At 38.3% G+C, this 15,667-nt stretch overlaps 1 protein-coding gene across 4 annotated transcripts in view; it reads left to right on the top strand.

Annotated features, from left to right (window-relative positions):
• The window catches only part of LOC126262212 (aryl hydrocarbon receptor nuclear translocator homolog), a 566,087-nt gene that overhangs the window by 522,263 nt on the left and 28,157 nt on the right, over positions 1-15,667 (top strand). For all 4 annotated transcript variants that reach the window (XM_049958644.1, XM_049958642.1, XM_049958641.1 and 1 more), the window contains one exon: positions 10,969-11,119. In XM_049958644.1, the coding sequence (XP_049814601.1) occupies positions 10,969-11,119 (151 nt within the window). The remainder of the gene's footprint in view (positions 1-10,968; positions 11,120-15,667) is intronic.

The raw sequence follows: 15,667 nt of genomic DNA on the forward strand, positions 1-15,667 counted from the left end.
TGACAAAAGTTATAGCAGATTCAAGAATAGAAAAATAAAATCAGAAATATACATAAAAACTTAGTGCACACTGCCATCACAGTGAAACACTGTAATCACTTATCTTACATTCCACCTAAAGCTATCTCCAAGTTTGCTTATAAACGTGATTATAATGGGCACAACTTGCATATACATCACTAGTTAACACAGTTCAGATAAAAACCATAATGATATGAATTACATTTGGTATTACCTTCAGATGACGTTAAAACTTACTTACACAGATGTGTAAAATGAAAAAAATGCAACACTTAACATGTCTTTGTCGATGTGCCAGCATCAGTCACACTGAATCTGTTGGCTCCCATTTAAAACAAAACTACACGTGATATTATCAACATCTAAAAATCAAATGGCATACATATCAGCAAATTTAACTGTACAGTTGTGTCATCAGAGAAAAAAAAAGTGTAAACAAAAGAAAATGAAACAATGGAAACTCCAGGCTGGAATCTCTCAATATTTGGAAAAGGATAGATCGCTACTCACCGTAAAGATGATCTGTTGAGCTGCAGACAGGCACAACGAAAAGACTGTTAGCCATTAATAGCTTTTGACCAAAGCCTTCTTCAGTGATAAAAGCACACACACTTTCACACAAGCAAGCATACCTCATGCACACATGACAGCTACCACCGGCAACTCCTATTAGATTCCGGTCGGAGCTGCCAGTGGTAGTGGTCATGCACGTGTGAGGTGTGCTAGCTTACGTGTGTGTTTTCTGTGCTGAAGAAGACTTTGGCCGAAAGCTATTAATGTGTAACAGTATTTTCATAGTGCCTGTCTGCTGCGGTGGCCCGGTGTAATGTTAAGCTCTCTCTATACAGCTTAACCGTTTTCATGGACTTACTTGTTGAAGAATGCTGGTTCTGCTTTCTTGCAGCGCCGATGTCTTCTGCTAGTACCGGACGCTTCTCTGAAAATTTCACTGCTAGGAAGGGGAAATTTTCACTCTCTCGCTCTCTCTCTTCTTATTTAAAAAATACGCTACTTTTGGAATATATTTATTTTCACTTTGTACAAAAAAACAACTAAACTTTATGACGTAAGCCCACACATTACCGGGCATCCAGAATCTGTTAATTACACGTTTTTGAACACAATTAATACATAAGCTTTTATCGTGGCTGACTATCCACATCCAGTCCACATACTCTCAACAGCAGTTCAACGTCTAATACACAGTCACTATTTCGAGTTTCTCCATTTGTTTTTTAACAATACAATGCTAAATTACTGTTTGCAGCCGGCCACGGAGGTTCCGGGCCATATTTTCTTATTCTTGGCAGGTCGCGCTGAACTCGTGCCAGCGCCGACAAATTATCTCCCTCCAGTTTCGCCTGCACAAACAATAAATGGGTGCAGTATCCCATGCTCATCCTTATGCCCTGCTTTAAAATAACGTGTGTTCGAAATGGCTGGAACACAACTGTCTCCAGACTTTCGTAAAATTCTGGGGGCACTACAATGGGTCATCTTTACGGTTAAACAAAAGAAATAAACACTTGATCAAGGGCTTTTCTTCCGTATGAGAGGGAGTAAAAAGTCGGCAAAAAAAGAAAAAAAATTACATGTTTGAAACTAAGACAGTATTCTCAAAGTCTTTTGCCAGTTTGACAGGTGACTGCATGCTATGCTTACACAGCCAGTGAGACCATTTCATATAATTGCTGCACATTATCTTGCAAAAGGAATACTTTTAAAACTTTAGTACAGATAATAAATAAAAGGTTAAAATGGATACAAATATGGACACAATACAATAAAACAAAACTGCCTCAAGTATCTGGTAATCATGCACCATTTGTAGGAGGAAGGTTCACATAATTGGCAACAATTATATTTGAAGCCACTTGTGGCAGGAAGGTCTATTATAAAAAGTTAAATCTTATACACTTTTATAGTTAGTAAGATCCATTCCTAGCCCAAGGGAAAACAGCATAAAATTGTACCTGTTTCAAAAGTTGTACAGAAATGGTCTACACATCAGTTATTTTACAACTCCGTCTCTTTGTTTTCAATCTGTTCTGGGTGTTTATTAAAATGGTTATAAATCTCAATCTTTTCTAAAATATTCATGACACATTTTTATTAACTTTAAGAAATATATGCAGAGTGTCATCAATGTCTTTTGTAACATGGCTCTTACTGTGTAGATGAGACTTCAATGACGAGGCATTGCTGTCGTTAGGAAGAATGTGTTTCCTGAATCTCATGTTAAATGATCTGCCCATCTGTGCAATGTAGAAATTGTCACGAGTGCCACACTAGCTTTTGTAAATTCCCAGCTGGGTAAACAGGTTACATTTTTGTGTGGCATGCCAGATTGAAAGCTGGTGTGCACTCCCATATTATGGAACAAACAACCTATTCTATCAGATATTTTGCCACAGTATGGGACTGCAGTGTATTTTGGTTTTCCTTTGCTCTCAGATTCCCTGCAAAGAGCACTTTCTATATCTGAATGTATCTTTTTGTGATCATGTTTCTTCTGTCTGACGAGCTGGTTGATTATATTGCTTTCATATCATATCCATTCGCAACAACAATTTTATTCAGTTATGGATGATCATTGTTGTTGTTGGTTTTTGGTAAACACTAAAATAGTGGCTATTGTTATAGTTTTGAGGATATTATCAAAGAAATTAATATTAGAATGCTGCTGTACTTCCATTGAAATTTTATCTTAGGATGTACCGTAAAGTGTGTAGTTGAGCCCAACATTGTGTCGATTTCGTACGTGCTACTGCTGACTAAGCCTAGCGTGTCATCTAAATATCTTTTGTAGCAAATCATATTTTCAGCTGTGCATTTGTGTTCATTAAAAATTGCTCTCAGTGTGGTTTACAAAAATATTTGCTACTGTGCTGCTACACAGCTGCTTCAGGTTGAAAATACACCTTGTCATTGACTAAAAAGTAGTTAAATTATAAGGTCACTTGCAGTGATTGTACAATTTTGCCTCTCTCTGCTATGCTGAGCTTTCTGTAATGAAGCTCATTATATGTTATAATAGTAATTGTTTCAGACACTGGCACATTAGAATATAAGTTTACAATACCAGATGAGACAAATTTCACTCCTTGAGGGATTCAGAAATTTTTGCTTCATTTGCTGTGTCCTCTGTATTTTTAACTGAGTAAGTTGTCTGAAAAGTACACCGGTTTTTTGTCATATTGTTCAATTTTTTGATAATTAGATACCAGGGACTGTTAATAAAGTTAACGATTGGATGAATTAGAGCATTATCCTCATGAAGTTTTGGTTAACTTCTGAGGCTAGGAGCTCAGGGGTTCATTGCCACACATTCCCTAATCTCTTATGCATATTTTCAGGGCTTTTTTAATCATTGCATTAAATCTATTGGTTGTATCTTTCTCAAGTTTTGTAATCTTATTATTAAAAAACTCTTGTACCATGTTGCTATATTCCTGTTCATTCATTATGACCAGCTTATTGCCTTTATTTGACTTTAGGGTCATTGCCTTGTGCAGACTCAACTATTTACGTCATGCACTGCTTTGTTTATGTAGTCGCTATTAATTTTGCTATTCCTGTCACATTTCAGCTTTTCTTCACTTAACCTAGTGACTTGGTTTGTAATACATTTTTGTTGGCAAATTGGTAGCTGAGCCATGTCAAATGCACTTTTCTGTTAGCTATTAAGTTTTTGATCACACTAACCTTGAATCTGGAGCTTATATTAAATTTTAGGCCTCTGTTAAGTATTTTAAGCTGAGATTGACAAACTATGTTTATTAAGTTTTCTACTCATTTAAAAACTTTGAAGTTAGAAGCATCACCTAACACAAAACTAGTGATGTATATACAAGTTGTGCCTGTTACCACGATGTTCATAGGCAACCTGTATTAGAGTTACCATTAGATGGAGCTTCCTCCACACTAATGCATGGGAGATAAGGTATGTGATTATAGTTTTCCGTTGTGACGGAGGTGTGTGAAAAGTTATTGTATATATGTGTGACTTTATTTTTCTATTCTTGAAGATGCTGAACTTTTATCATTTGTTTCACTACCAGGTAACTTGAAAATGCCCAAGGAGGTGAAATTAGCTATAGCAAAAACTCAGGAATGAAAGTGTTCATTTCAAAAATAAAGATAACGGTCCCAGGAAAATTAGTTCTCTGAAGAAATTTACAGTAGCTGTGGAACCATATGTACAGAATCCTACTTACAATACTTGTTGGTAGAGGCTAACATTTGTTTTGCGCTAAAGTGCATCTCCATTTAGTATATTGCTTTAACAAGATTAGCAGCATTGGGACAACTTTCTATATATTGTGATTTGTGAAGTGACAGTATTATTCAAGTAGTTGTTGTGGTGATTTTGAGTCCAAAGACTGGTTTGATGCAGTTATCAAAGCAACTGTGTCCTGTGCAGGCATGTACATCTGCAAATAACTACTGCAACCTACATCCTTCTGAATCTGCTTACTGTGTTCATCTCTTGGTATATCTTATAATGCTACTGGCTACTACTAAATTATCAGTATGCTGATAATGTTACTCCTGTGAAATGATACTTACCATATTTTATATTATATTGTCTCCAATATTTGGGTGCACATTATAATGAAAATGAATATAAAAATGTCCAATATTTGATCTAAAATTGCTACCTGTCTTAAAAATGGCTGTACATTCAATGCCAAGGAAAAACCTCTCTCTGTCTGACAACAATGGATTCAAATGGCAGCAGCAGTGCACCAATGTGACGAACATGAGTTGCAGAGGTTCACAACCTTGCTAATACTGTCTCTCTTCCGACCTGCCATCACAAATCCTGAACATTAGCTAGCCTATATTATGTATTATGTCATTGCAGTCTACCATGTTAGTGGACTTGAACTGAAAGTGATTTTTGTTACCAATAACAGTAGTTTTGTAACGGAAAAAAATAAATGGTATTCGTATGATGCAGGCTATAAATTGAAAGTAATAGCATATGCAGATGAAAATGGAAACAGAGCAGCTGATCATTTTGTCCCTCCACCAACAGAAAATACCATTGGCAATTGGTGGGCTAGTAAAGAAGAACTGAGTGGAACTGAGGACTAAATACGCAAAATGCAAAATGGCAAAAACTAGAAGATATATTGAAATGGTTTCAAAGAAACCATCAAAATGGCATTGGAATCAATACAAAAATGATTAAAATACACAGTTGTAAGTTAGTGCTACAGTGGAACTTAACAGATGTTAATGATGGAATTGGTTGGTGCTACAGGTTTAGGAAGTGTCATGGACTTAGAATGTGAACCAAAAACAGAATATCTCAGAAAATACCAAAAGAGTATGAAGAGAAAATATTATCTTTCCATACCTTTGTCATTCAACATCAAAAGAAAAGCAGTGTGGAATGAAGCCAAATAGTGAATATGGACTAAATTCCTCTGACATTTGATCTGCTGAATGACAGCTATGAAAGGTGCTAAAACTGTAATTATAAAAATAACTGGACATGAAAAAATGCACTACACTGTTGTCATTTCATGTTGTGCTGATGGTACTTAATCGAATGGTCATTTTCAAGCACACAACAATGCCAAAACCTGAAACACTGCCAGGTATTGTTCATGTACATGTCAAGGGTTGGATGGATGAGGCTGGTATCAGATTACGGATTAACAGAGTGTGGGAGAGAAGGAAAGGTGTTTTGTTAAAGAATGGTTCTCTTCTTGTGACAGATAAGTTAAGTAGTCTTTTGAAAAATTCTGTTAAAGGGAAATACAGAGCTTGCTGTTATTCTGGGAGGACTTACTTCACAATTGCAACCTCTTGATATCTTGATAAATAAACCATTTAAAGTGTATATGAGAAAGGAATGGAACAAATGGATGATGGATGCAACCCATCATGAATTCACACCACAAGGAGCTTTAAAATGACGTATAATCAAACAGTTATGTCAGTGGATAAAGCAGATGTGGTCTAGAGTGAGAGAAGACATTAATGCTAAATCTTTCAAGAAGTGCGGCATAAGTAATGCTCCTAATGGCAGGGAAAACCACCTTGTATATGAAGAGGATAACAATGATGAAGAAGAAGAAGAAGGAAGTTTATACAATGATTTTCAGGGATTTTAAAAGTCAGTTCCATTCTACAAACTAGGATTTTTTTTAGTCTGACTTTGCAATCTAATAATAAAAATGTTATGTTTTTAAGAAATTACTTAAAAATTGAGGTGTGTCTTATAGTCAGTAGCATCTTATAGTCAGTTAAAAATGGCATTCGACCATGATCGTGCATAATGGAAAAGTATCGGACTGTTTTTATTTCTCTAAAGATATCTATTGAAAGGAAACAGCAGCATAACAAATGGGAATCGAACCAAGGTTCTATTCGTAATCAAGTAAACCATAATTAAGTAAAAGGAAATGGTCACCAGCCTTGTTAGGTGAAGTTGTACCAAGTACTAGCATGGTTCATAAAAAAGGTTAACTATTGGGAATGACTTCTTGATGCTGAAATTGTGTTTTGCAAATAAGATAACAAGCAGCAATGCAATTTAGGAAGCAGTGTGAGAGTGGTTTGGCATGAATAACACCGAAGGAATATTAACTGCTTTTTTGTAATGAGAGGCTGTCAGTAACACTTGCTATTTGTATATTCAAGCAGAAAGCTACTAATAATTATAGGAAAATAATTACCAATGGTGGAGCAATATTAACATGGACAAGAGGTTCTTTTATCAGCTTAATTGTTGGAAGATTCTGCCCTCAGGTAATTACTGTCTCTATTCTTATTGTTATTTGTATTCTCAAGGAGCATTCACTTCCTTGCACTATATAGCTTAAATGGAACATGTGGTACAAAGATCTAATATACCCTGTTTACCTGAGTATAAGATGACCCTGCATATAAGACACCCTGCCCCCTTTTTTATGCTCTGTGAGAAAAAAGTTTTTGAATGTATTCTGTTTAATCAAAATTACAAACTTATGTCGACATAAGGTCTTTGCCAACAGGTAACATTACACCTATTCGATACTTAGACCATTTATTCATTGTCCACATTTTGATAATGCGAGGAGTAATAAAATAGACAAAAAGAAATGGTTTACATTCATTTTTATCTTTACTGCTTTTTTTGTATACTTGGGCTGCAGCCTGTGGTACTGTCCAAACAGGACAGCTGTGAAACTTATATCTTTGTTGTCTCAAATATTTGGCTATTTTTCCAGATGTTATGCGATTTCTGTGGTTGTGGTTGCAGTGGGACCTGAAACATAATGGCTTTTGCTTCTTTATTTATGTGAGAATGTTGCAGTATCTGTTGCTTCAAAATATACCTTCTGCCCGGCACTCTCTCATTGGTTTTGTAAAACAAGGAACTGCCACACTCCATAACGTTCCCGTCATATCTCACTGTGCGTGTTGACAACATTGGGCATGAAATATGAAAATATGGCACTGGCCTCAATCTAGACTTTCAGCACCTCCTTCAGAATTGTACGCTGTTGTTGAGTATTTGTCCAATTTTAAAGGCTATTCGATTCTGAGTACAGATGGATTCAGGCCAACTCCAGTTTAAACACGACAGATGTTCACAAACAGCCAAAGTGTGCAATATAGACTCCCATAGCTGGGAGCACAATGACATTTGCTGCCTGCTCACTGCTCCCCACCATGTGGCCATCATAGTTCTCACCCAAACTGGTGTCACTGTCCCCCCTCCAACTCTTCCACAGTGCTGTGCTTGCACAGTAGTGAAATGCGGTGAGCTATCTTCTTGGGTGCAGGTCATATGCAACAGCTGCAACTAATACATGAATAAAAGATCACTATTCAGTGCAATTCTCGAACTTTCACTCGTCCTGTGATCTAGGAACATCTGTTGGTATTACCTTCACGAAGGGTATTTCTACTGTAATTTATTCTTGCAGTAACAATTTCAGTCAGTTTATACAGCATGTGGCTGGTCTAGCTGTCTCATGGCTACAGTAGGTTGATGGTCATTCATGCAGAGTCAGCTTGTTAGCTGTCATGCTCACATAGAAAGCAACACAGTGGTTGCCGTTTAGTTTAGAGGTCAAATGGCTGCTTTCACAGTTAGCTCTGCCTTTGATGAGATAGAAGATGTATGTGGCAGGAATGGAACAAGTGGTGCTGGTGGTGGTGCAAGTGCAGGAAGAGGAAGAGGAGGAGGACTTATGGGGTTGATCTTGCATTTAGGTGATGAGCATTTCGATTCCAAATATACCAAAGGTGTTGTACAGTGACAAATCTCCCATGTCCTGTTTCTCCTGCCACCTAACACCTCCCATATACGTACCATTCAGCCACAAAGGGCACTCCTCTCATGACTCAGCACCATCCAGGATTGGAACAACTGATTCATATTCTCGGCCAGAATTGTGACTGCCTCTTGTCATGTCTTGAAATGGGGAATATCCTACCCATTATCCATCCCACCACTCCCACTGTGGTATCTGCCACTCACCAAAAATCCTTGTCCATCCCTACTCCACATCTGCTCCCAATAACTTGTCTCATGGTTCATACCCCTGCAATAGACCTAGATGCCAAGCCTGTCCCATACGTCCTCCCACCACCACCAACTACCACAGTCTCCTCACAGTTATCTCCTATGCCATGAAAGGTAGGGCTGCCTATATAAATAAGCAGCCATGTGTCTACAAACTAAGCTGCAACCACTGTGCTGCTTTCTGCGTGGGCATGACAACTTAACAAGCTGCCTGTCCACATGAGTTCCCATAGCCAAACTGTCACCAGAAGACAACTGGACTAGCCAGTTGCTGAAGGTGCTGCCCTACATGATGTACTGCTTCAAAGTTTGAACTGTCTGGATCCTTCCTACCAACACCAGCTTTTCTGGACTGCACAGGTGGAAACTATCCTTGCTATTTGTATCCTATGCTCCCGTAACCCCCCTGACCCCAATCTTTGCTAGTCCATGTCCCCTTCCCTGTTCCCACTTCAACACTACACAGCCGCCTATTCCACCAATGCACCCACTACTTTTTTTTCTACTTATCTCCTTCTCTGCTCCCCCCCCCCCCCCCAAACTGCACCTAGCAACCGTACCCTTTCCCCTCCATGTCCCTGCACGTTCCCTCAAGCAGCTTCACACCTTCCCCCACCCCTACCCAGCTCCCCTCCTTTTTGCCCTTACACCCAGGCCAGATTGTTGCTCCCATCAGGCACAGTTGCTGTCTGCAGTCTGGCCACGACAGCCAGAGACTGGTGTCATACACACGTGTTTTCTGTATGAGAAGACCTTTTGACCAGAATCGTAAATGTATAGCAATCTTTTCATTGTGCCTGTGTGCATTTCAATGTCTCTTCTATATTGTGAGTAGCAATCTGTCTGTTTCATAACATTGTTGTTAAAAAGAAATAAATGTAATATAAGGTTAATAAATGAGAAAGATGTGAAAGTATAGCTGGCCACAGTGGCCGAGCGGTTCTAGGCGCTTCAGTGCGGAACCACGTGACTGCTACAGTCGCAGGTTCAAATGCTGCCTCGAGCATGGATGTGTGTGATGTCCTTAAGTTAGTTAGGTTTAAGTAGTTCTAACAAGGGAACCTCCCCATCGCACCCCTCTCAGATTTAGTTATAAGTTGGCACAGTGGATAGGCCTTGAAAAACTGAACACACATCAATCGAGAAAACAGGGAGAAGTTGTGTGGAACTATGAAAAAATAAACGAAATATACAAACTGAGTAGTCTATGCGCAAGATAGGCAACATCAAGGATAGTGTGACCATAGGAGCGCCGTGGTCCCGTGCTTGGCATGAGCAGCTGCGGAGCGTGAGGTCCTTGGTTCAAGTCTTCCCTCGAGTGAAAAGTTTACTTTCTTTATTTTCACAAAGTTATGATCTGTCTGTTCGTTCATTGACGTCTCTGTTCTCTGTAATAAGTTTAGTGTCTGTGTTTTGCGACCGCACCGCAAAACCGTACGATTAGTAGACGAAAGGACGTGCCTCTCCAATGGGAACCGAAAACATTTGATCGCTATGTCATAGGTCAACTGATTTCTCCACAGGAAAACACATCTGATATATTCTATATGACACTGGTGACAGCATGAGCGTCACATGACAGGAATATGTTGTTGACCCACTTAACTTGTACACTTGGCGAATGGGTAAAAAGATTCTTCTACCTTGCGCGATTTAGGTTTTCTTGTGGACTTGATAATCACTCCCAAAAAACTAATGGAAACATAAGAGTTTGTCACATAAACTGAAAATAAAAAATTAAACTTTTCAGTCGACTGAAGACTTGAACCAAGGACCTCTCGCTCCGTAGCCGTTTACGCTAACCACGGTACCACGGCGCTCCTATGCTCAAACTCTCCTTGATGTTGCCTATCTTGCGCATAGACTACTCAGTTTGTATATTTTGCTTATTTTTTCATAGTTCCACACAACTTCTTCCTGTTTTCTCAATTGATGTGTGTTCAGTTTTTCAAGGTCTATCCACTGTGCCAACTTATAACTAAATCTGAGGTGGGTGCGATGGGGAGGTTCCCTTGTAAGTTCTGGGGGACTAATGACCTCAAATGTTAAGTCCCATAGTGCCCAGAGCCATTTGAACCATTTGTGAAAGTGTAAATGCCCATAACTAGAGGGAAGTTGAGCTTTTCTTAATTTTAATGGTTTTATGATATTGTTTATGCTTTGTAACTGTTTTAATTACAAATCTGTCATCACATTTTAGAACAGGTACTGCTGAATATGATAATTTGCGTCAGCACCTGCAGTGTTTATGTTTACTGTTATTCTTTCATATGTCATAAAATTCTGAATCTGTACAATGTTGAACCAAGAAGCCACAAATCAGTTAGTAAAAAAGTATCATAGTTTATGGTATATTATGTACCACAATTTTGTTTTTGTATATTTGAAATGTCTACTGCTATTTTGTTTACTTGCAGTTCTGAAGCTGAAAGGACAGGTCATGTCAGTCATGTATCGTTTTCGTGCAAAGAGCAGAGAATGGGTGTGGCTACGGACTTCTGCTTTTGCCTTTCTTAACCCATACACTGATGAAGTGGAGTATATTGTGTGTACAAATACAAGTGCCAAGTAAGTTTAGTTTGGTTAACCACACTATATTTACCAATATTTGCTGAAGATAGCAGATTTTTTTAATATTAAAGCTTAATTTCTTTCCTTCGGCAGTTTCATGCCCTTCAATGTGTTTATTTATTCTTACTCTTATCATAGTTATTTATTCAAGAATGAACACAGAAAAGAATACACTCATGTAAAGAGAGTGATCTATGTGAAGTCTTGACACAATGTTCTCTACCACAGAGTTATTAGCTGTATAATTCCACATATTACTTATAGTAACATTATTTCCCTAAACTTGAATTTATCTTTCATCTTCATAACTATACATTTTTTATTTGTATAAAACTAACAACAGCCTGTTGTTCTCTTCTTTCATTCTCTTGATTGTAGCTTTTTTTTTACAGTCTTCTTTCAGAAGAAGTCAGACAGTTTCTACTTTGAATTGAAAATCTGTGATAGGTAAAAACTGTTTGCCAGATGAGGCTCTAAACCAGATACCCACTTTTCAAAGGCAGTACACTACCATTTGTGCTACCTAAGTACTCCCACAGTCCAGCTCAGCACTTCAACTTGCCACTGGTTTTTCTCCATATATTTCAAACACCAGCAATTTCTTCTTCCTCTCCTCCTATATTCTTTGTTTTCACTTATTGATGAAACATTGTGTTGTGTTTGTACCTGTAGAACATTTGAGTAAATATTAATTGCCCAGTCTTAAAACATTAATGGTGTCTGTCTGCCCCTATTGCTCTCATTGACCAAAGCAGTCATTATATTCCCACAAGGGCCAAGGCCCAGGAAGATTGCATATCTTGGGGAGTGCTCTTACAATGTTCTGGATTCAAGTCCTTCTTTAGTACATAGTTTGAACTTGCCACGATATTTTGAAACAATGCACAAGCCACTGCAGTGTGAAACTGACAACAGTCTGGAAACCGTACCTTGGTTGCCACTAAACCATTTCCCTGCGACATCATTTCTTCAAAAGTACTGCCCCAGCAAAGCATTCAGGAGAGCTTATGTGAAGTCTGGAAAACAGGAGAGAGGTAGTGACAGAATTCATGAAGTGAATGCATCTCACGAATCATGCATGGCCAGCTCAGTTGGCTAGAGCATTTCTTGTGAAAAGCAAAGTTTTGAGTTTCAGTTCTGGTTCAGGATACAGTTTTATTCCGCAAGGGAATTTCAGCTCCAATGCAGAGTGAAAAATTACTTCTTGTATAACCAATCTCAGAGACCACTCTCTGCACCTGCTTATGGCTCTCTGTCCATAAAAACAATACCAGCCACAAACATTTTGAAACAGGCCATGCAACAAGTAATATTCATTACTTTACAAATCAACCAGGAACTTACGTTTTCAGGTAGACGAAGGCACTCCACTTTCTTCAAAAAATTATGGATGTATAGACTCCTGACAGCTAGAATGAACTAAGAGATATCTACTTAGTTGTAATGCATGCACATACTCCAGTGTTGCAAGTTTGCTTGCAGACAACCTGTGAACTGCTGTAAGAAACATAGAACATAGAAGTCGTAGCTACCACGTACATTTTCCAAAGCTATGTTTGGAAGAGATATTGTAAAATGGGGTGAATAGAAAGTTTTCAACTTTAAAAAAAGAAAATGATAATTTTGAAAAGAAATACGAAAAGCAAAGTTATATCGGATTATAGGTCTTGCATGTAATTTATAATTAGATTTAGGATCTAATGACTTTATTACATGAAAAATAAAAATCTTGGCATTTCTATTCACCATTCAGTGTTAAACTTATTATTTTTCTATTTATTCATTTTTGGGATGAGTAGGGACATGTCAAAATCTGTTTTGTATCTAGGAGAATAAGAAACAAAATGTAATCTAGTTCAAAAAAAAAAATTTATTCAATACAGATTTAAAATATTGCATGAGTTGTGTTTTTTATTCTGTTTTCCAATTAAAATTTTTTGCATCTTTCATTAATTTATTGTAACATTAGAAATGATGAGCTTGGTTAGTTTGTTAATCCATTAAGTCACTGACATCATGTTAAAAATGATGTATTTGAGTCTACAAGTCATTCCCCCAGAAGTAATGAAGAACTTTGAACAACAGATGAAAAAATGACTCGTCATCTGTTAAAATAAACGTGTTTAATCGGCCTTGTTTTTTCAAAAAAACAACAACATAATTTTTTACTTCTAAATAAAATTTTACATGTATACAATCTAAATGACTGCTTACTTTTTCCATATACTTTAGCTTAATCTCTTGGATTGAGAACAGTGCCAGGTGGTTCATCATTGCCGTCAAATTCTTGTTCTTCTTCTGAAGAAACACTGATGATTGCTATTTCTGTTCACCCCACTAATTCTGAAAATGCAACCCCAAATTTTCAGTTACCTGAAACAAGAGTCAGATTAAAGTACACCTTAAAATTGAATTTTTGGTTAATGAAATAGCATTGTACATTTGCTTACCATGTACTTAAAACAACACAATTTAGATTGGTATTCAAAAGTAAAATTCATAGTAAACAAATTCAGTACCATGTTGAATGTTTGTCCGAGAGTGAACAGGACACCTACTGACAGTGTCACCAACATCGAAATTCATAATTTCTCTGTTAGATTGGTACATTATCAACATAGACAATCAATTATTTGAGTTCCTTTCTTATTTCTCATCTGACACGACAGCATAGCACTTTTGTGGAAAGTTTCTTTTCAGTTCACCCTATTGTTTCTTTAGTACCCTTGCCAGTGAACATTGCGATGGATGCAGATGTGCTGGTATGGGTAGCGCAGCAGATTAGTGCAGACAACTGGTATGGAAGGCATACGCTGGAGGGCATACATGATGAGTTGTCTGAGCAGACCTGCTGATAAAAGTGTTCACCTGCAGGCAGTACCAATTAACAGCCTGAAGGTGGTTCATTGAACTCTCTGCCAGGCACTTTATTGTGAATAGCAGAGTAATCGGGTGGATGTAGATGAATAGTAAACTTGGGGGCAGTTCTAACGCTGAGTTCAACCACTGCATATCTCAACTTGCACGTTGTGCCGTATGCTGTTTGTGTGTGTTCAGTTGTCAGCTGCCCATGCCTGTCATGTGTCTTGTTCATTCCTGGGCATGTCTCTTTGCAGTTTCAGACTTTCTGCTTCCCCATAGGTTGACTTGAACTGCAAGTTTTTGTTGCCTCTGCTGTAGGTCTGCTCTCCAACTTGTTGTTGAGCCACCGGGGCCCGTACAATACCTTGTGCTGACAGTGTTGGTAGCAGCATTGTTTGGCTGTGCAGGTACTGAATGGAATGAGGGACATTCTTACATGTGTGACACTTCCCTCCCTCTCTCTCTCTGGGCTACCATGGGCCCATCATTTCTGCTATGCTGTACTGGCGGGAACAGTTGCACATATAGGAGCAGCAGGTGCTGCTAAACCAGCTGCAGAATTGCTTCTTGCCCAACCAGATGGCAGTTATAAGAGTCGAAGGACATGAAAGGGAAGCAGTGGTTGGGAAGGGAGCGAGACAGGGTTGTAGGTATTAAAATCCATGGAGAAGAAAAAAAACCTTGAGGTTTGCCGATGGCATTGTAATTCTGTCAGAGACAGCAAAGGACTTGGAAGAGCAGTTGAACGGAATGGACAGTGTCTTGAAAGGAGGGTATAAGATGAACATCAACAAAATCAAAACAAGAATAATGGAATGTAGTCGAGTTAACTCGGGTGATGCTGAGGGAATTAGATTAGGGAATGAGACACTTAAAGTAGTAAAGGAGTTTTGCTATTTGGGGAGCAAAATAACTGATGATGGTCGAGGTAGAGATGATATAAAATGTAGACTGGCAATGGCAAGGAAAGCGTTTCTGAAAAAGAGAAATTTGTTATCATCGAGTATAGATTTAAGTGTCAGGAAGTTGTTACTGAAAGTATTTGTATGGAGTGTAGCCATGTATGGAAGTGAAACATGGACGATAAATAGTTCGGACAAGAAGAGAATAGAAGCTTTCGAAATGTGGTGCTACAAAAGAATGCTGAAGATTAGATGGGTAGATCACATATCTAATGAGGAGGTATTGAATAGAATTGGGGAGAAGAGGAGTTTGTGGCACAACTTGACTAGAAGAAGGGATCAGTTGGTAGGACATGTTCTGAGGCATCAAGGGATCACCAATTTAGTATTGGAGGACAGCCTGGAGGATAAAAATCGTAGAGGGAGACCAAGAGATGAATACACTAAGCAGATTCAGAAGGATGTAGGCTGCAGCACGTACTGGGAGATGAAGCAGCTTGCGCAGGTTAGAGTAGCATGGAGAGCTGCATCAAACCAGTCTCAGGACGAAGACCACAACAACAACAACAACATGCAACATAGCAACCCCAGATCTATGACTAGGGCAAAAATTTGATAGTGGCCCCGCACCCCGCTCCCCCTCGAGCATTTGCGGTAGGATGTTAAAAATTAAAAAAAAAAAATAGATTTTTCCAAAATATGTACATTTTGTAGCACACATCTTTCTGAAGAGTTTGATATATAAAAGATAAATGTTCGAGGGAATGTAGGACATGTTATT

This window comes from Schistocerca nitens, chromosome 6 (assembly GCF_023898315.1).
Source record: "Schistocerca nitens isolate TAMUIC-IGC-003100 chromosome 6, iqSchNite1.1, whole genome shotgun sequence".
In the NCBI taxonomy this organism is placed as follows: Eukaryota; Metazoa; Arthropoda; class Insecta; order Orthoptera; family Acrididae; genus Schistocerca; species Schistocerca nitens.